Source organism: Scophthalmus maximus, chromosome 10 (genome assembly GCF_022379125.1).
Source record: "Scophthalmus maximus strain ysfricsl-2021 chromosome 10, ASM2237912v1, whole genome shotgun sequence".
In the NCBI taxonomy this organism is placed as follows: domain Eukaryota; kingdom Metazoa; phylum Chordata; class Actinopteri; order Pleuronectiformes; family Scophthalmidae; genus Scophthalmus; species Scophthalmus maximus.
In genome coordinates this window covers 5,138,413-5,159,317 of record NC_061524.1, presented here as the reverse complement: position 1 = coordinate 5,159,317, position 20,905 = coordinate 5,138,413, and the positions used below count along the sequence as shown (strand labels likewise).

The following is a 20,905-nucleotide window of genomic DNA, read 5'->3' as shown; positions in this document are numbered from 1 at the left end:
GAGCCATCTTCCCCCGGCAGACTGCTCCGAGAGAGAGAGAGAGGGAGCCTGGGCAACAAGGCTTTACGGGCTATTATCAAGGGGATCCCGGTGTCATCGGGTGGAACAGACGCCCGGACGACCGGTGTCAGTCCGAAAGGGAGACAAGAGAAACCCGACGGACTCGTCGGACACTGTGCGCCGGAGCTGACGGAGGGATATACACCAGCTTTTTTTTTTTTTTTTTTTTTAAACGTCAGACACAAGAGTCCTGATACAAAAGAACGGAAAACGTTGAGCTGGGAGCGGGGGATTAATAATCGAAAATCTAACCCGAGGATTTAAAAAAAAAAGTCCAGACGATACGCGAGTTAGCTTAGCACGTAGTCCTCACTGTACGAAGGGTATTTAGCATCACCCGCTTAATGTAAACAAACAGCTATTCAAGCTAGCTGAAGTTAGCCGATTGGTGGTGGAGGGGAGGGAGGGGGGGGGGTTAGGAGTTAGCATTCTGCTGCTAACAGCTAGCGTCGGGGTAGTTGGACCGCAGCAGACCGAACCGGGGCCGAGACATCCCGGTGTGGAGTTGAGAACCCAATTTAACCTCGACACATTGGTCCTCGGCGGATGACAGCTGCTCGAGTTGCGCCAGGATGCTGCCATTAGCACAGTTAGCATCTCGGGGCTAACGTCGGCTAACTGCTACTCGCGTTAGCAAGTGCGGCATAATAACAATTAACAACGGGGGGAGTAAATGGAGACATTCGGCAACAGCGACGCTACGTTCAAATAATATATTATTTTTGTCTTCGTGTGCGGTGACAAGAGATTAAACACTTGTACAAGTGGTGGTAGTGCAACAATAGATAATCCTAATATCCAAAAGTGGTCCAGCTGATTGGCTGAAAGCGGAGGGGACGTCGGGATGAAGGGAAAAACAACTTGATGACTTTCTGCTCAGACATCTGATCGATGGCAGAGGAGCCAAACTGAGGAGAGGATCATCTGTGCAGGGAAGAAGTAGGTTTGTGAAGAGAGAGACACAAGAAGTCAGCACGGGGGGAGAGAGAGAGAGAGAAAGAAAGAGAGAGAGAGAGAGAGAAGGGGGGGGGGTCGTTGAATCGATTCAGTAGTTTGGATTTGAGTCTAGAACTCAATAACACTTTGTAAAAAAGTTTGGTGGGAGACGCTCGGTAACTTTATCTTCCCCTTCTGACTATTTAAAGAAAGAGCCACCCGCCTCGTCAGAGCTCGGATCATATCGCTGCAGCTCGCGGGCCCAGGGGTAAGCCTCTCAGCCTCTCAGCTGTGTTTTGGTCGCTGGTGGCCTCTCCCCTCCCCCCGCAGTCGTCTTGAGACTCCTCTGTTCTCTCCGTGGCCCTGCGGTCGCAGTCCGCTGGACGCGGGGGCCGTTGAACGTTGGATGTGATGGAACTGATGTTCGCCGAGTGGGAGGACGGGGAGAGGTTCTCCTTCGAAGACTCGGACCGGTTCGAGGAAGACTCCCTGTGCTCCTTCATCTCGGAGGCCGAGAGCCTCTGTCAGAACTGGAGGGGATGGAGGAAGCAGTCCGCCGGGCCCAACTCCCCCACTGTCAAAATCAAAGGTTGGAGGAGGACACACACACACACACACAGAGACAGACACACACACACACACACACACACACACACACACAAACACACAGAGAGGGACAGACACACACACACACACACACATACATAGAGAGAGACAGTCAGACACACACACAGAGACAGACACATACACACACACACACAGAGACGGATACACACACAGACAGACAGACAGACACACACACACACACACACACACACACACACACACACACACACACACACACACACACACACACACACACACACACACAGACAGACGGACACACAGAGAGACAGTCAGACACACACACACACACACACACACACAGACACCTCCATTCATTCTGAATACTTTTAAATATTCCATGAATGTGTGCGTGTGTGTGTGCGTGCGTGTGCATGTGAAAGGCTCCACTTGAGTTAATTACACGAGGCGTTAACACTACATTAGCAATGTAACCTGTTGAATGGGAAACCTGTTTTATGTTCATCTGTCCACCTGCTCCACTCAGCTTGGTCATAGTCATAGTGGATTGTTTTTACAAGTCGGTCCACAAACTAAGAACTCCTGTCCCAGTTAGAGAAGCACTGATCAGATGCTCATATAGCTGTGTTGGGTATTGGTGACACCAGGGGCCGATTTATCTGTTGCTTTCAGACATCTTGGAGGTCAATCTTTTCAGTTTTCCAACCGTTAAGCGTTCCATGCGCATGGCAAAAAAATCCCATGACTGATCGTCAAACGTTGTTGTTGTTTATGTTGTTCATGATCCAGTGGTGTGCTGTGACTTTTGCACATTCTGCATTCTATGGCACCAGGATTCTATATTGGATTAATATGAGCCATCGAAGTGGTGTAATCAAGTCTAGAGACACCAGGTTTTCTTATTACTGTAAGGTGGACCAGCGCATCTGAGAGCATGTTTTACTGACATGGGGTGAGGCCGACCAGTGTGACGGTCGTCCTTTCATACTGTGTATTAAAAGGTAGCAGCATCGAATGAACGGGCGCATCACACAGTAACTTATCATCCACTTGTCATTACTATATTTGACAGCAGTTGTTGATGGTGGACCAGAATGTGCTAGAGCAATTCTGCCGGCCGTGGCATATGACCATAGACTGTAAAAGTGGACGAAACCACCGGGTCCAGAAAATGAGAAAGACCGAGGCACCTGACAGGGTCTAAAGTATGGGACTTCCTGTTTTGGGTCTTGAGGAGTTATAGATTTTTATTGCACTGGTTCACAGCTCTACTGCTAACTTCTACCACTCTGCCACACTGTCCCACCACCACTCCCTCTCTCACCCACTGGATTCGAACACAACTTGAGTACTGAGCTAACGGAAGAAGTCATTTTCCAATGAGTAAGTACAGTTTGCACATGTATCTGCGTATGTGTCTAAAATTGCATGTAATGTCGTCGAGTGCAGCCTGACAATCACACTTGTCTGCAGCTAGCTACAGCTAGTCACCTGTAAGAGATCCCAGGATTGATCATTGATGTGCAGAAGTCCAAAAAGGGCTTGTATGGGACAGACCACTGTTGTGAAAGCAAATGTGAGGAGAAATATCGCTTCCACTTTGGTTTCATGTAACCCGGGGTCATGTGTAGTCGGGCTAATACAGTAAATACAGAGTTTTCCATAAACGTCGACTGTTCTTTTGCCGGATACAAAAACATTTCCAGCTGACTTCGTTTCCTCCTGTTTCGAGTCACGTCGCCATTGCTTTTTTATAACCGTAAAAATATATAACTATAACCTTTTAACTGGAGGAAGGATTTTAACCATTTGATGTCTAAAATCTCAAGTTATCAGAGAAACTATTTAAGGAAACAACCCTTCTTGTAGCCCCTCTGGACGTCCTGTGTCTAACTGGAAACTGCTTTATTCTGTGTTTTTACTGGATTTGATTACCTGGTCCCATTTGTGTTTTGTCTGCTGATAATTTGGCTCCGGGTTAAAACCTCCTGAACGATGAACACAGAAGGAATCCCAACGGAAAAATGAGATGTCCATTGGTTGTTCTACAATGAGGACAACAACTGACCGCAATGAAAATAAATTTTATGAGTTAGCAAAATGTAAATGGATACCGTTTGTTACCATTTTTAGTATATTAATAATAATAACTTGGGCAGCAACAGGTCCCCAGATAGCTTCCATTCGCACCCAGCTGGACATTGTGGGCACTCGTGGAAAACTCTGATCTCTAATCTTCAATGCCACGTCGAACTGTGTTACAGTATTACCTTCTCTGCTGCGGAGAGGAAAAAATGAGTGGGAGAGAATAACCCTTATATAAAAGGAGCATATCCACATGTTCGCGGGGACAGGTTTGTGCAGAAGAGCCTGTTGACCGTCTGCCGAGCGGCTGCAAACACACTCGGGGGAGGGGAACGGTCACTAGTTTGGTATGGGCAGGTACACACTGTGGGGTTTCAGCAGGTGAAAGGCACGGTGTGTTGAAGGAATGAGCTACGCGTGGCAGTGATTATTAGCAGTAGCTTTCACAACACTGACAGACCCTCGTGTAGCTGGATGAATTTATAGATCCATCCGTACATGCCACTTAAACGGAGTGGAGGATCCAGCGTGTATAACAACAGAGGCGGAATTTCGACCGAGCAGCGCACCACAGGTGTTCGCTGGTCAGCGGAGAAATGGAGCGCACCCCGTGGAGAGACACAGGAAGGAAACGAGGAAGGCAGCAACAGAGCAAGAGATCCAGGGGAAAAGAGCGAGGGGGGTCCTCCGCTCTTCACTGGACCAGCTACAAAGGAACAGCTTTGGTAAATGGTGTCCCTCTGTGCCGGCAGCTGATTGGCGGACATACCGGCTGTCATTCATCCGCAGCAGCCAATCGTAGGCAGGCCACATGAACTCTGTTACTACCCGGCCCCACCCCCTCTCTCTTTCCACAGGTTTTAGCTCTTGTCAGTGTGTGTGTCAGTAAATGTAAATGTTGTTGGCACGTTGTTGGCTCTTTCTGTTTTAAATGGAAAGATTTGCTGGAACTGAATTAGTCAGGTGGACGTTTTTACAATACTGTCAACAATTTAAAAGACTGAAGATTGTGACTTCGGCTTTGTGCTCTGTACAGTATGTATAACAAGTCAGTGCTCACGTTCAGTACGACGAGGTCTGAGATGAATTAGTTTCGAGACGCACTCAGAACTTTAATGAGAGCCGTCTCAGCAGCACTGTGATGAAAGGAAGGAAGGACAAGGTCGCTTGCTTTTGAGTTCACACCGGACAGAATATTACTTTATCTCTAAAGGCAGGTTTGTGCATCAGCTACTTTTAATGTTTCTGTAACGGATGAATTATCCACCATCATGAGTACACTTAAAGCAAACACCTGCTTTTTTTGTCACAGCTCACTGATTATACTCACACACACACACACACACATACAACACGAGAGTGATGCCCTGATAGGTTTCCCATGACCTGTAGCCATCAGCCCCCCCCGAGCCCCTACACACCAATGAAGGCATTATAGGAACACAGCTCTTTCCTCCATATATGGTAAACAGCAGCACAAGTAGTGGCTTGGTAATGGGGTCTGTAATCTGAGACCCATCACTTTTTTCTTCTCTCAGTGGCAGACCACTGTATGCTCAATACCAATCCTGTTATTGTGCTTATGCTGCCCCTTTTTTAACACACACACACACACACCCACACACACACACACACACACACACACACTGTTTGATTCTTTTTCTTCATTGGTCACAGTATCAACATTACAATGACCGTAGGAAAGCTTTGGAACAAGAACAACACACCGATGATCTTGCTGTTTTTAGGGCCGTGTCAGGATAGGAAGACATACTCAGGCGTCTTTCTGTAGTTTTGGAACAAAAATGGGTCATATTGTTGTCAGCTGATCATTTGTGCCTATAGGCTCACACCTTCGTGTAGGAATTTCCAACTTTCGGACTTGGGTCTGTTATTTTGTTGTTTTCACTCACATTCAACCCAACATGTATTGTCTCGAGGCAAAGGCAAGATCTTGAGGGTCAGAATCTCTGGAACCAATCTGGAACAGACCACAAGGATTGGGCCCTACTTTATATGTATATGCCAGGTCTCAACATCCGCCTTGAATTCAACCCGGGCCGTACATAAATGTAGACACTCGTAGATATCATTCCCTTAAAAAAAATTAATTATCCCCCCCCCCACCAAGATCCATGCAAGATGTGAAAAGAGCCCAAATGTTACAAAAAGTGTGTGTGTCGGGGGGGGGTTTCCTGGATCTGCCTCTTTGTCCGAACAAGTGCCAAAATGTAATGGGTTCTTTCTTGGCCCGTGTCCCATCCTTTTTTCATGGAAATCTGTTCTGTAGTTCTGACAAACAATCAAACAAACCAACCAACAAACAAATCGACCATGGGTGAAAACATAACCTCCTTGGCAGAGGTTGAGGGGGGGAAAAAAACAGGGTTCAAACGCCACCTGAGGACAGTCGGACCGAATCCAAAATGGAGAACAATCAGACCACATCTAATCCTTGGTGGACCTGAACAGACCCAAGCAGAGAGAGAGAAAAACAACACTAAGCAGCATGATGCTCAACCAATTAACAATCAGCTGAGGAGCAGAACAGTTTGAGGCCCAGTTCACAGTTTCTGCCTCAAAAAGCACATTATTCTCCCGTGGTGATGGTGGCGATGATAATGATGATGCACTGTGTGATCAAAGCTGATGGATCTGCTCAGATGTCAGGCTCGTTGATACACAGATATCTCCGGTTCCTCTTGGCAAGCTGTCTGTCTCTCAGAGGGAGAAATGTTGGGTGCAGAGATGATGATTTGGCCTGCAGGTGGCACATGTCCAAAGTAGAAAGAGTTTGTCCTCTGAAACTGTTAATGAACTTGCTAAATTTAGATTTTATTGTTTGTGGGGTTCACATTTCTTGTTGCAGCTGTGAATTTAGTTAATCTTGGCCTCCAGTGGTTTTAGTTGTCATTGGGGCGTGAATACCCTTTGATTGATTGGTTAGTACCTTCCCATGGATGCAGTTCTAGGCAGGCAGCCTTGAACTCTGTAAAGTCAACCCCCCATGCTCCTTCAAATATGGTTACTTCTTGTTTCCAAAAACAAGATGGCGTGGTCACTTACGCCCAACCCGAGGTTTCAAAATGGCAGTTCTCAAACCAGCGAGTGACGTGAGTGAGTGATTGATGTGATGCTGGCTTTTGCACTGAGGCGTCACAGACTGACGCAAACAAGCCGATCGGGCAGAGAAGCACTGTTCAACGCTCAGTTACCCTTTGACCTTTCCTGTCACATAGATAAGATCATGATTCAACCTCTCTCCCATCTGGCTGACTGAGCTGATCTTCCTCCTTCATCCTCAGATGGTCAGGTGATCCCGCTGGTAGAGTTGTCCGCCAAGCAGGTAGCGTTCCACATCCCTTTCGAGGTGGTGGAGAAGGTCTACCCCCCCGTCCCAGAACAGCTGCAGCTTCGCATCGCCTACTGGAGCTTCCCCGAAAATGAGGAAGACATCAGGTGAGATCACTGACAAGACTGGATATTTTTTAATCTTAACCTCCCATTAGAGAGACGCTGACGGCTCTGAAGCTTGAAATGGACTTGTGAATGTATATAAATGCCTGTATTAAATTATTAAATTGTATATTATATTGTAAGTTTTTTAGTACTCCATGTGTTTGTTACTGAACAAAACTCAAAGCTAATTAACCAGAGTGACAGAAGAAAAATGAGGGTAGGAAATGATATTGTTCTGGTCCGTCCTGTTCTCTTTGGTTCACTCTATTTCTAAGCATTTTTCTTCGAGGACGTCTGTATCTGAGTTGGTGTGTCCTCGGTGAACCTTACCTCTGGCCCAGTGTGTTCTGGGATTTGCTCCAACCCACCACACACACACACACACACACACACACACACACACACACACACACACACACACACACACACAACCCTGGACAGGCTTTAGAAATTAGACAGATGGATAAACTATGGCTCAAAGCAGTTTTGTGCTTTACTATTATTCACTAATTTGTAATTTGTTTCTGTAAATCTTCCCTCTTACATCTTCTCTCTAACCTACTGTCTCCGTCTTCTTCCTGCTTCAGGTTATATTCCTGCCTGGCTAATGGGAGTCCCGACGAATTCCAACGTGGAGAGCAGCTCTACAGGATCAGAGCCGTCAAAGACCCCCTGCAGATCGGTGGGTTTAGTCTTCAGTCTTACCATACATGGGCTCTTTTCATTTCTGTTGTGAACTGTAACTTTACACAATATAGTTTGCTTAGTAAAGCATAAAAATCAAGTAGACTTAAGCTAAAATGACATGTAGTTTGAGTAAATCATGTAATTCTAAGAATATTTTACATTATAAATTCCTTTAAAAGCATATACAGAACTGAGAAATAGTTTTTTTGTTTCTTTGTCTTGCTTGTTCTGTTTGTACATCTCTCTGCGACGCTCCTTTCGTTCGCCAGGCTTCCATCTCAGTGCCACGGTGGTGTCCAGTCAGTCCGGTCAGTCCAAAGGCGCGTACAATGTGGCGGTCATGTTCGACCGCTGCCGCATCACTTCCTGTAGCTGCACCTGCGGCGCAGGGGCCAAATGGTGTGCCCACGTGGTGGCACTGTGCCTCTTCAGGATCCACAACGTGAGTCTGTGTGTCTACACAAAGTGAATTCTGTCAAAGTGTTTCACATTTCCATCAGAATCAAGAGATATCTACAGAAAACCGAACTAAAGTATTGATGGACCGCCATGTATCAGAGAGGGAAGATGAAATAACAACAATACATGTTTTAAGTAATCGGGTATGTGAAAAAATAATTAACATGCTAATCATGTAAATTATTTTTTCGAAATACTTCGACTAGCAACATTACCGTAGTCGACTTACGAGTGTGTTCTCCCCACTACCTCTGAAACTGTCAAATCATCAAATCCCAAAATTTCAAAAATTATTCTTCTGTAAGGTTCTGTTACCTCATGTGTTTCAAGATTGTGGAAGGACTACACACTTGGTGCTCATCGCATTTGGTGTGTGTGTGCGTGCGTGTGTGTGCGCAGGCATCAGCGGTTTGTCTGAGGGCTCCGGTCTCTGAGTCTTTGTCCAGGCTGCAGAGGGACCAGCTCCAGAAGTTCGCCCAGTACCTCATCAGTGAGCTGCCTCAGCAGGTAAAATCCCCCCCACGGAACAAAATGTTGATGAAAATGCAATCATCTCTACGATTTACATGTCATATGTCTGTCAAAAGCGAGTTTTGATGCTCACTCAATTTTGTATCTTCAGATCCTACCCACAGCCCAGCGGCTGCTAGATGAGTTGCTCTCTTCTCAGTCCACCGCCATCAACACCGTGTGCGGAGCTCCAGGTACGGTAGCAGTTTGGTCCGAGCTCACACTGAGAGAACTTACTTGAGCTGTCACGACAAACACTGTGAGACATTACCATAGGAGAACGTCTGATCATGTCGTTCAAAGTGTATCAGTTTCAGCCTGTATGTATTATTACATATTTCACAGGTAGATGGCAGTGATGTGTCCTGTAATTCCCTCTGTTCTTGTTAAGGAGTACTTGTTTACACTGCAGTGTTATGTGTTGTGTCCTTGGGAACGAAGAATGTAATTGCTGTGGCAGGACTTGGGCAGAGCAGCTGTCCATCTACAAAATGTTGCAGTTATTAGAGAAAAGAGATCCAGGAAGGGGATCATCTTTTAACAAGATTAGAAAATTATCATTTTCTGGATTTTATGCAGCAGGACAGATTTTCCCCCCACAATGCTTTGCTGAATATGAACACGTGTATTTGTGCTTTTGTGAAGACCCCACAGCAGGACCCTCAGCATCTGACCAGAGCACTTGGTATTTGGATGAGTCGACCCTCAGCGACAACATCAAAAAGACTCTGCACAAGTTCTGTGGGCCTTCACCTGTCGTCTTCAGGTACCCACCACTCACGTAAAGCTCCGGAGCACATCGCTCTAACCCCCGCTCACACTTGCACTTCATTCTTTAAACACTGCCAGTACTGACAGTACCTTACTGTTAATAGGAAGGAATGAGGATATATTTCTTAATTTGATTGGCGAGATGAGCGTAGTTTGATTTACTTCAGTGTTACGTGACTGACGTCGGTTCTTTGCGTGTTTGTGCGTATTGTATTCACAGCGACGTGAACTCCATGTACCTGTCGTCCACGGAGCCGCCGGCCGCGGCTGAGTGGGCGTGTCTGCTGCGACCTCTGAGGGGCAGAGAGCCCGAGGGCATCTGGAACCTTTTGTCCATCGTCAGGGAGATGTTCAAGCGACGGGACAGCAACGCGGCACCGCTGCTCGAGATCCTCACTGAGCAGTGCCTCACTTACGAACAGGTACATCCTCAACACGAGACGACCTTGAACTGCTGAAAGTGAAACCCTCTAAAAAGATTTAACAATCAACATATGTGAGCATGCTCTCAATGTAGGAGCTGACAATAGTTGGAAAAGTACTCAGAATATTCCTCACATTTTATAAGGGTAACGCTTAAAATCTTTACAAGAAATATCCAGAACAATACATAGATCTCCTAGTCATCTTTTTGCTGCAGATCCTGATCTGAGTTGTTATTGTTATTCCACCTTCACAAGGTGCTCTCCTCATTAACCCCTACCATCTGTGCATGTGCGATATACACTCAGATGAATGGGTGAGGCTCAGCTGTGGGCAGATGCGGCTCAGCGGGTAGAGCAGGTCATCGACTAATCAGAACGGTTGGACTCCCATTAATAAGCCAGGCAGGAATATAATAACCTGAAGCAGAAGGAAGAGTGAGACAGAGGAGAAAAGGACAGTAGGAAGTAACTTTTCGATAGTACGACTCTCCAGAAGAGGCAGCTGTGACTCAGGAGGTAGAGCGGGTTGTCCTGTAATCTGAGATTCTATGGTTTGATATTTGGAACTACAGAGTGTCCCTGACAGCCGTGTGAATGACTGCATGTGTTAATGAGTGTGAAGCGATTTGAGTGGTTATTGAGACTAAAGAAGCTGTGTATAAATACTGTTGTGTACCAGGGCAATCTATGACCTTTTATACTGTAAAAAAAACATATAATTGTAAATTCTTTGACACACACCTCACCCTTTGTCTCTGTCTGTGTGTGTGTGTGTTCGTGTGTGTGTTCGTGTGTGTGTTCGTGTGTGTGTTCGTGTGTTCAGATCATCAGCTGGTGGTACAGCGTCCGGACGTCAGCGTCTCACAGCAGTGCGAGCGGCCACACTGGGCGCAGCAACGGCCAGTCAGAGGTGGCGGCTCACGCCTGTGCCAGCATGTGCGATGAGATGGTGGTGCTCTGGAGGCTGGCGGTGCTCGACCCGACTATGAGCCCTTGCAGGTCAGACCGCTGGACCACTCAAATCAGACTACACACTGCTTATGGGCTTTTTCTTATTAAATGTCTCAGAATTCGGTCATGAAATATGATGGTAAAGTGATGTAATTACAATGGTAGTAAAGTAAAGGCTGTCTTTGCTCTCCTCCAGGCGTCTGGAGCTGGCAGGCCAGCTGAAGCAGTGGCATCTAAAGGTTATTGAAATAGTGAAGCGGGGGCAGCACCGCAAGTCCCTGGACAAACTGTTCCAGGGCTTCAAGCCTGCTGTAGAGTCCTGCTACTTTAACTGGGAAGTGGCCTACCCACTGGACGGCATCACGTACTGCAGTGCTGACAAGAAGAGCGCCACGTTTTGCTGGTCCAGGGCAGTGCAGCATCAGAGAGGGGTCAAAGCTGCCGCGGCAGGTGGCGGAGAACCTCCCGAACCGGGGGGAGGGGGCAGAGCTGAAAGTGTGGGAGACTTTAAAGGAAGAGGAGGCGGTCACTTGTCTCAACAGGAGCTGGCAGTGCGACCCAAGGAGACTATTCTGACCAAGAGGAAGGGTCTGACAGTGAGCGGAGGCGGAGGGATGCTGGTCCGTCTGGGAGGGGGCGTCTCTCTGTCCCTGGAAGATGGAGGTGGGAAGTGCATGTACAAAGGGCCAGGTTCCTCCTCCGGAGGGAAGCTGAAAATGACACAGGGAAGTGGAAAGGGGGCATCCGTGGGAGGTGCCGGAGGGAGTGCAGGGTTAGGAGGTGGCAAGCATGCCAGTGCCAAGCGGAGAACCAGCAGTGAGGACAGCTCCCTGGAGCCAGACATGGCTGAGCTCAGCCTGGATGATGGCTGCAGTCTGGCTCTGGGGGCTGAGGCCAGCAACACTTTTGAGTTTCTCCCCCCGCCACCAGAGATGCTGCCCTCCCCTAGCCCACTCCTCCGAGACTCACGCAAGTACAGCGGCAGCAGCGGGGGGAACAAGGTGTTTGACACTAAGCGTGCCAGCCTCACCTCTGCCACGCTTCCTGCTGCAGAGCCTGCACCACCTTGCTTCCCCTCCAAGGAGACAGTGGTGGTTGTTATGGACGCGCCCGTCGCCGCAGAAAAAGAAGCCGAGCTAGAGGTGGAGTCCATCCAGAATGGAGATGAAGACGTAGACTCGGCAGGTAGTAACCAGCCCTCCAGCACTACAGCGAAATCAGGCACTACTCAAACATCTGCCAAGGCCCCGCGGGGCCGCAGAGAGCCAGCTCCGGCTGTAGCAGCAGGGAACGGGTCAGCAGCTGCAGGTGGACCGGCTATCCAAGGAGCAGAGGCAGCGGGTGGAGCTGCTGCAGGAGGAGAAGCTGTGGGTGAGGACGACTATCAGGCATACTATCTGAGTGCTGCCTCAGAGGACGGGGCAGACAGACCACTCACTGACAACCATCAGGAGGAGGAGCCAGACATCTTTGCAGGAATCAAACCGCTGGAACAGGAGGGACGCATGGAGGTAAGGAGGGAAGAGAGTTACCCGTTGGAGTTAAACTCTAAAATGAAGATCCAAGTTGTATAAAAGTGCACAAATGGACAGAATGTGTGATTTATTTATTTTTTTAAACCAAAGTGATGGGGATTCTCATTGTATATTTACAGACACAGTGTAGACAAACACTGCATACTGTTGCTGTGTGTGTGTGTGCAGGTGCTGTTTGCGTGTGCCGAGGCCCTCTACGCTCACGGTTACAGTAATGAGGCGTGCCGACTGGCCGTGGAACTGGCCAGAGACCTTTTGGCCAATCCTCCAGACCTGAAGGTGGAGCAGCCACAGACTAAGGTAAACACAGTCACAAGACCCAGCAGCATTCTCCTATAACCTTTGACTCAGTTGCAAGTATCAACTGCAAAGGAAATAATTTCAAAATTGTGAATCTGCTCATCAGAAGTTAAGTTTTGTTTCTACATCATGACCGTTTCTCTTGTTGGATTCAGGGTAAGAAGAGCAAGGTGTCGACCACCCGTCAGACGCAGGTGGCCACCAACACGCTGTCGAAAGCCGCCTTCCTCCTCACGGTTCTCAGTGAACGGCTGGAGCTCCACAACCTGGCCTTCAGCACCGGCATGTTTTCCCTGGAACTCCAGAGACCACCGGCATCGACCAAAGCTCTGGAGGTCTGTCACTCTCACACAAACACACACACTCAAATAATGAGTCTGTTATGAAATCAAACATATTATAAAACACTGATTTGAATACATTCGTTATTATCAATTGATGTCCAGTTAATGCAGAAGTGTAAAGGATCCGCTGGCTGCTATTAACGCATATGTGTGTTTGTTTGCTGACCAGGTGAAGCTGGCCTACCAGGAGTCGGAGGTGGTGTCTCTGTTGAAGAAGATTCCTCTGGGCCTGGTGGAGATGTCTGCGATCAGAGAGCGAGGCGAGCAGCTCAGAGACGGAAACTTCTGCGACTACAGACCTGTGCTGCCTCTCATGTTGGCCAGCTTCATCTTTGATGTGCTGTGTACCCCAGGTAAGTACCAATGGTTGTTTGACTGAAGTGCATCATTTTAAATGAGTAAGTGTAGTTTTTATACTTGTAATACTAAAAATCTACATTTCTCTTTTACAGATGATGTTTAGGAAGATTTAAATAAATTTTTAAGGCCTAAATTGAGACGTTTTAAATGGGAACATCACAAATTAACATCCCTTTCACTCTTCTCCATATTGTTTGTGCAGTGGTGTCCCCAACAGGCTCCCGTCCACCGAGTCGCAACCGTAACAACGAGATGCCGGGTGACGAAGAGCTGGGCTTTGTGGCTGCTGTTGCTGCACTTGGTAAAAAATACAACTTTCCTGTTCCTTCAGTTCTGTCTGGGATAGATTCTTATATCAACATTTTCTCTGTTTCTCTCTTTATTGCTTCACCACATCTCTCATATCCTCTATCCCTGTGTGTCTGCAGGTATGAAGACCACGGTCAGTGAGGCAGAACATCCTCTGCTGTGTGAAGGAACTCGACGGGTGAAGGGCGACCTGGCTCTGGCTCTAATGATCACTTATAAGGACGACCAGAGCAAGCTGAAGAAGGTAAACACTGACCTGAAGTTCATTAGTTCTTCCTTGGCTCATGCCCCACCCCTCTACAAAATTTCATGGAAATCTGTTTCTCTCTCTCCCCCTCCTCCCGTCATCAGATCCTGGACAAGTTGTTAGACAGGGAGAGTCAGACCCACAAGCCTCAGACTCTGAGCTCCTTCTACTCCAGCAAACCAGCGGCCGGCAGCCAGCGCAGCCCGTCCAAACATACGGCCTCTGGCCACAGCGGGGTGGGCGGAGCTGCCGGGGGAGGTGTCTCCAAACACGCCCCCTCATCTTCTTCTGCGACCACCGTGGCAGCCTCCTCCTCCAGCTCGTCCTCTGCCGTGACACTGGCTGGAGATGAGGTGGCTCATCAGGCTGAAGTCAACACAGTGCAGAGCAGCACAGCGGGGGAGGGAACTGCCGAGACCAGGGAGCACGGTGAGAGCCCCCACCCCCTTGACCCTTCATTATTATACCTGTTGACTATCTACAGCAGTTAGACATTTTTAACTAGACATTTTTATTCTACCTGAGGTTCTTGACACTGTTCATATTCCTGAAAAGTGGATTTCCTGTGCTGCCATACATTTGGGTGTCGCTGTATCGAGTCTCCTTCGACAGAGAAAGACCTGTGCTTGTTTCTGACCTTGCAGCATCAGTGGGGGCTCCTTCATCGAGTGACCAGCAGAATGAGACGGCTCCGTTTAAGCTGGAGGCCACCGTGCCCAGTCGGCTGGCACTGGGGGCGCGCTGTGGCTACAGCCAACGTTGCTGGGGCTCACCTGTCCGGCAGAAGAAGAAACACACTGGTACACACTTTGCCAATAATGTCTAAATGTTTGTTTTTTTTACTGATCTGGCTGGTAGATCACTGGAGAAAATACAGAATTTACAAGCCAATGCATCAACTCACCTACCATTGATGTAAACGTGGCGTAATGTGCACGTTTTTTTGCTCAGGCATGGCGAGTATCGACAGCAGTGCTCCGGAGACGACCTCAGACAGTTCCCCCACCCTCAGCCGCCGGCCAATCCGGGGCGGCTGGGCAGCAACGTCCTGGGGGAGGGGACAGGACAGCGACAGCATCAGCAGTTCGTCGTCGGACTCACTGGGCTCCTCCTCCTCCAGTGGCTCGCGTAGGGCAGGGGGCGGGGCCAGAGCCAAGAGCAATGATACCAGCAGGTAGACATACACTTCCTTCTAATTGGGTCACAACAACAACAAGTCGAAGTGCATTAGCAGGGTCACTGGGATGAACGCCAGCAGGGTATTTTGTTAAGAGGCTAACATTGAGTTTCTGCTTAAAACAAGGGCTTGAATGTATATAGATAGATACAGCATAGGCGTAATTTATTGTTAATGTCTGCCTTTGTCCCGCAAGTTTTCCTAAAGACGTACCTGTTGTACATTTACCTGTGTTCAGGTACAAAGGCCGACGTCCAGAGTGCCACGCCCCCCATGTGCCCAACCAGCCCTCAGAGGCCGCAGCCCATTTCTACTTTGAGCTGGCCAAGACGGTGCTGATCAAAGCCGGTGGAAACTCCTCCACCTCCATTTTCACCCAGCCCTCGGCCAGCGGGGGCCACCAGGGGCCCCACAGAAACCTGCACCTGTGTGCCTTCGAGATTGGCCTGTATGCGCTTGGCCTCCACAACTTTGTCTCACCCAACTGGCTGTCCAGGACCTACTCCTCCCATGTGTCCTGGATCACTGGTGAGGAGGAGTGTGTGTGTGTGTGTGTGTGTGTGTGTGTGTGTGTGTGTGTGTGTGTGTGTGTGTGTGTGTGTGTGTGTGTGTGTGTGTGTGTGTGTGTGTGTGTGTGTGTGTGTGTGTGTGTGTGTGTGTGTGTGTGTGTGTGTGTGTGTGTGTGTGTGTGTGTGTGTCATGAAGACGCAGATTTTCTGACTCCGGTGTGTTTTCATCACTCAGGCCAGGCCATGGAGATCGGCAGCGCTGCTCTCAACATTTTGGTGGAGTGCTGGGACGGTCACCTCACCCCTCCGGAGGTGGCATCCCTAGCGGACCGTGCATCGCGGGCACGGGACCCGAACATGGTTCGGGCGGCGGCGGAGCTGGCCCTGAGCTGCTTGCCACATGCTCATGCCCTGAATCCCAATGAAATCCAGAGAGCCCTGGTGCAGTGCAAAGAGCAGGTACTGTTACAGTGGTCTGAAAATCAATACAAATTTAAAACTTAGTTTTATCTCTGAAACCTGCCGATGAAAAAATTAAGACTTTATTGTAGTAAATAAGGTCTGTCTCTCTCTGTGACTCTGTGTCCCTCCAGGACAACGTGATGCTGGAGAAGGCCTGCATGGCAGTTGAGGAAGCAGCCAAGGGGGGAGGTGTGTATCCCGAGGTTCTGTTCGAGGTCGCTCACCAGTGGTACTGGCTGTATGAGCAGTCGGTGGGCGGGGGCTCGGGTCAGCAGCGAGAGACCTCTGGCCGCTGCGGGGCGAACGGGGGCTCGGGCAGGCGGCCCCCAGAATCCAACTGCGTCGTCCTTGATAGCGGCGCCAACATGGAGTCTGCAGGGGTGGCAACAGTCACCGCCTCCGTCACGGCGGCAGCCGTCGTACCTGTCATCTCCGTGGGCTCCACCATCTACCAGTCCCATGCCATGCCCGGGCAGGCCATTGCTCACCCCCACAGCCAGGGCCTCCACCCCTACACCACCATCCAGGCCCATCTCCCCACCGTGTGCACCCCCCAGTACCTGGGACACCCTCTGCAACATGTCCCCCGACCCACCGTCTTCCCCGTGACTGGGGCTGCATATCCACAGGTCAGGGGTTCATTTGGATTTTTTTTGTAATTAAAAGGAAATATTAAGCTTGGAGACAACTTAGCCTAACTGTGTTTGTGTGTGTGTTTGTGCCTCTTCAGGGAATGCACCCAGCCTTCATCGGGGCCCAGTTCCCGTTCTCGGTGGCCGCTGGCCCCCAGCCACCTATGGCAGCCACGGCTGTGACCTTCCCCGGAGTCCCCGTGCCGTCCATGACTCAGATTGCCGTCCATCCCTACCACGCTGAGACTGGCCTGCCCCTCAGCACCACCGTTGCAGGTCAGCACTGCATACTCCGTGAGTTTTGTCAGCTTGGTCTGTACCATGGGATGAGTTAGTTTGGTTAGTGCTCAGCAGTACAATGTGCTCGTTCTGTTTTGCAGTTGGCAGCGTCCACGCGGGCCCCACCATCCAGACCATCCAGGGGGCGACTTTGCCCTCCCTCTCCTCCCAGCCGGGCTCACTGGTCGGCACTGCTTTCCCGTCAGACGACGAGCAGCACAGCCAGCCAATCAGCCAGCAGGGCCTGCACTACCTGCATTCTGCCTACAGAGTTGGTGAGGAGTTAGCTGTGGCTAATCTTTTCCTCTATGCAGCGTGCATATAGTCGAGTAGGTTAACTGAAGATCTCTTCTGTTCCTCTGTGTGTCAGGTATGCTGGCGTTGGAGATGCTGGGCAGGAGGGCTCACAATGACCACCCCAACAACTTCTCCAGGAGCCCACCCTACACTGAGGACGTCAAGTGGCTGCTGGGACTGGCTGCGAGGCTAGGTGAGCCAGCACTGACACAACGTATACTCAACCATTCTTTTTTTATTTTATTTTTTACGTATTCTTATGTTGCACACTCATCAATCGTCCCTGAACAGAAAGAGAACTGTATAATGCACTGATTCTGCCTCATCAATATAAATATATAAATATATATATATAAATATATATAAAAAAAAAAATATATATATATATATATATATAAAAATATAAAAATATAAATACAATTTATAAACTGAAATGAAATTAATGAAATATCCAATCTTCTCCTACTCTTCTCTCGCCCGGTCTGTCCTGTCAGGAGTCAACTATGTGTACCAGTTCTGTGTCGGAGCAGCAAAGGGAGTCCTCAGTCCATTTGTCCTGCAGGAAATCATCATGGAGGCTCTGCAGAGGCTGAACCCCGCCCACATCCATGCCCACCTCCGGACGCCTGCTTTCCATCAGCTCGTCCAGCGCTGCCAACAGGCCTACCTGCAGGTACGACACGTCTCCGTCCACGCTTCCATTAATCTTACTCTGGCAAATGAAAGATGATGCGCCGCCGTTGGTAATCCTGTCAGAAACAACTGTTATGAGCATCAGACCTACTGCATCTAAGTCATGAAATAATAAAAATCAAGGAAATGGGCAGATGTTCAGATGTCTGGAACCAGATAACCCTGAGATATTTTCGGTTATCCACTTGGAAAAAAACAGCTCTACAGCTAAAAAGAGAATCGTGTCACAAATGCATGCATCTTTGTTTAATCAAACACTATTTTTAAACACTGCCCCAAACAAATCTGTGTCTGGATAATAACAGCATATCTTTGATCATTGTTTTGTCCATGTCCGCCTAGGCTGCCTATAGAATCACACCTGCTCTCTCTCTCTTTCTCTGCAGTACATCCACCACCGGCTCATCCACCTGACACCCGCCGACTACGACGACTTTGTCAACATCATCCGCAGCGCCCGAGGCGCTTTCTGCCTGACGCCCGTGGGTATGATGCAGTTTAACGACGTGCTGCAGAATCTGAAGAGAGGCAAGCAGACCAAGGAGCTGTGGCAGCGCATTTCCCTGGAGATGGCAACCTTCTCCCCCTGAGCCAGCACACTGGGCAAGGGTGTGCTGGGCCTGGGCCTGGGCCTGGGTCTGGGCCGAGCTCGACGAGTCCCACCCAGCGCCTCCCCTCCCCCTCAGCCTCCAACATTGCTACTGCCACTGCACTGAGCGGGCCACATTCATGCTGTCTGGTTCTGTCAGGGAGCCTGTTCTCTGCAATGTGGACTCGGCGAACACAGCACACAGGCAGGACAATCAGCTCCAGTACCCCCTGACCCACAGACTTCCTTTTTTTATGGGTGTTTGTCCACCCAGGGGAGAAGCCAGGTCACCTCCCTGCTCTCCTCTGTTTTTGACTGACTCCTCACTCTTGTTTTAACATGGTTCATGTTTGTGTAACTGTGGAATTAAAGTGTACTCCCTCCTTTCTGCATCTAACTCGTCTCTTCCATTTCCCCTACACTGGAGACATTCGAAGGGGATCTGTCACCCTCCATCCTCACCTCCTTTTCCAGTGTTTTTCGTCGAATTTAAGTTTTGGTTTTGAACGAGAAACCACCGAGTGGGAGTCATTTTCATGCTGCAACATTCCTGTCCAGAGTGGTAGGTGCTGTGAGGCCTCATTCACTAAATGTTTTGTCACTATGGATCTGAATCTTTGCAGTGTGGGAGAAAAGGAAGATTAAGAAGGAGTAAAAAAGAAGAAAAAAAAGTTTAATATGAGAAATTATATTGTCAGTACGGGTTAGGATTTTTCAGTATTTTGTTTAATCTTTTTTGAAATTTTGTATAGAATATGACGTGTATGCAGAGAGGAATGGGGAGAGACTGAGGGAATATTAAAGGTGGTGTTGTTGTTGTTGTTGTTGTGTGGAATCCCTACATTTCGGGGGGCCTGTCTGAGGAGTGACACAAAAACACGGCTCCAGACCAAAACCAGAGGTCGGCTAGCACCGCTGGACCGAAAAAAGGGGCCACTGTGAACCTCACCACGTTCACTCTTGCTCTGTCAGAACATCATCAGCACGACTCAGTATCATTTACTTCTAAAGACAGATTTGTATAATTCAGTCTTTAAGGAGTATTCTGATACTGTACCTGGCCCCTTCTTTCCAGCATTCAAATGACTGATGAGTTCAAAAAACACAGACAGGAGTCGCTGGGGTGGATGACAGTCCCAGACGCTTCCCTTTTAAAAAAGTGTGGTGAAGCAGCAGTCCACGGCTCTCTGTTGGATATGAAGTTAACCAGAACTGCATTTGCAAAACTAAAACCTTTCCCTTGTCACAAAGGGGCAGGAACAACAGTTCTGACCACATGAAGAAACCACACCACGGATATTTATGCTAAGTGGTTTTTGGGCAATGTTCTGGTTTTACAAGGGAGAGAATTAAGTTGAGGTTTGGCTTTGTGGGGACTGTCACACAGTGACTGTCTCATTTTACATCCCCCCCCCCTTTTCCTCGTCAAAGTTCACACTTAAACGGTGAACTTGTGTCGATGAATCGAACTCAAGCGCTCACTGGGATCGGTGTGGTCAGCTCATTAGACCATGGTGCTGTTACTTCCCATCCCCTGTCCAGGGCACCTTGCTGTGGTTCTGAGCATGCGCCTCTCTGATTGGCTCTGGACCTCACAGGTGAAGGTGACTTAGTAGAAAATGTACTGTGATATTTTTGTATTCCTCTAAAAGAAAAAAAAAGTGTAGCTTGATTGAAAAGTTCTATATGTGCTGATTGCAAAAGGTTCTACGTTAGAGTGAAAAGAATAAATAATTAAAAAAAGCAATACTGAATGTGTAGAGTTTACTTAATAAAGATAATTCAAAACTTAAACTGCTGTGGCTGATCTGTTCATTGGGAGGTGGCATTATTTTCTCTACAGAGGTCAAGAGGTCAAGCCACATTCGGCTCCTTAGGCTGTCTGCGGGCTAACGACAGTGACCACAAGAGGGAGCAGCAGGATCAGAACATGACCACACGGTGCTGTCTTTTGTATTCTTCTCAGTAGTTCACAACACATGCGTCACATGTTTGGTTGTCCCCATTTCTATTTATTCTTGAGGGATGTTTCAATTAAAGCCAAAACATTCAGGTTTGGATAAGTCACATCTGACCATTACACGAAGAGTCAATCAGAACAAAGTAGCTCCACTGTTAATGTACATTACACAAACGTAAATATGACATGTTTTTAAGAGGCCGGTGAAAGACTTATTAACATCGCCTCTGTGGTCACCTCTCTCCCGCTCTGTTCCGCAGGACAACTCGTGGATAATTCTCAGT

General features: G+C 48.5%; 1 protein-coding gene across 7 annotated transcripts; it reads left to right on the top strand.

The window, feature by feature from the left end:
- On the top strand, positions 1-20,455 carry zswim8 (zinc finger, SWIM-type containing 8). 7 transcript variants are annotated; one of them, XM_047334906.1, is made up of 27 exons: positions 1-999; positions 1,206-1,585; positions 6,972-7,125; positions 7,713-7,807; positions 8,082-8,254; positions 8,671-8,778; positions 8,894-8,975; positions 9,427-9,547; positions 9,764-9,974; positions 10,801-10,976; positions 11,125-12,439; positions 12,632-12,763; positions 12,919-13,098; positions 13,277-13,460; positions 13,661-13,768; positions 13,896-14,020; positions 14,128-14,452; positions 14,668-14,823; positions 14,975-15,197; positions 15,439-15,728; positions 15,945-16,168; positions 16,303-16,800; positions 16,902-17,097; positions 17,184-17,357; positions 17,453-17,572; positions 17,874-18,052; positions 18,459-20,455. In XM_047334906.1, exons 2-27 carry the CDS (start codon positions 1,408-1,410, stop codon positions 18,660-18,662), a joined length of 5,931 nt encoding a protein of 1,976 aa, XP_047190862.1. In that variant the 5' UTR covers positions 1-999; positions 1,206-1,407; the 3' UTR covers positions 18,663-20,455. The 7 variants fall into 7 exon arrangements, with proteins under 7 accessions (XP_047190862.1, XP_047190866.1, XP_047190863.1 ...); XM_047334910.1 differs by having other exon boundaries at positions 1-1,585; positions 13,670-13,768; positions 16,902-17,079; XM_047334907.1 differs by having other exon boundaries at positions 1-1,585; positions 13,670-13,768.
- Positions 20,456-20,905: the final 450 nt, after the last annotated feature.

What these genes read in the sequence shown, in the direction of transcription:
- zswim8 (XM_047334906.1), top strand. Translation starts at nt 1,408, where the DNA reads ATGGAACTGATGTTCGCCGAGTGGGAGGACGGGGAGAGGTTCTCCTTC. An exon ending in TGGAGCAGCCACAGACTAAG is followed by an intron (nt 12,764 to 12,918) that starts GTAAACACAGTC and finishes TGTTGGATTCAG; the next exon opens with GGTAAGAAGAGCAAGGTGTC. An exon ending in AAGAGCAATGATACCAGCAG is followed by an intron (nt 15,198 to 15,438) that starts GTAGACATACAC and finishes ACCTGTGTTCAG; the next exon opens with GTACAAAGGCCGACGTCCAG.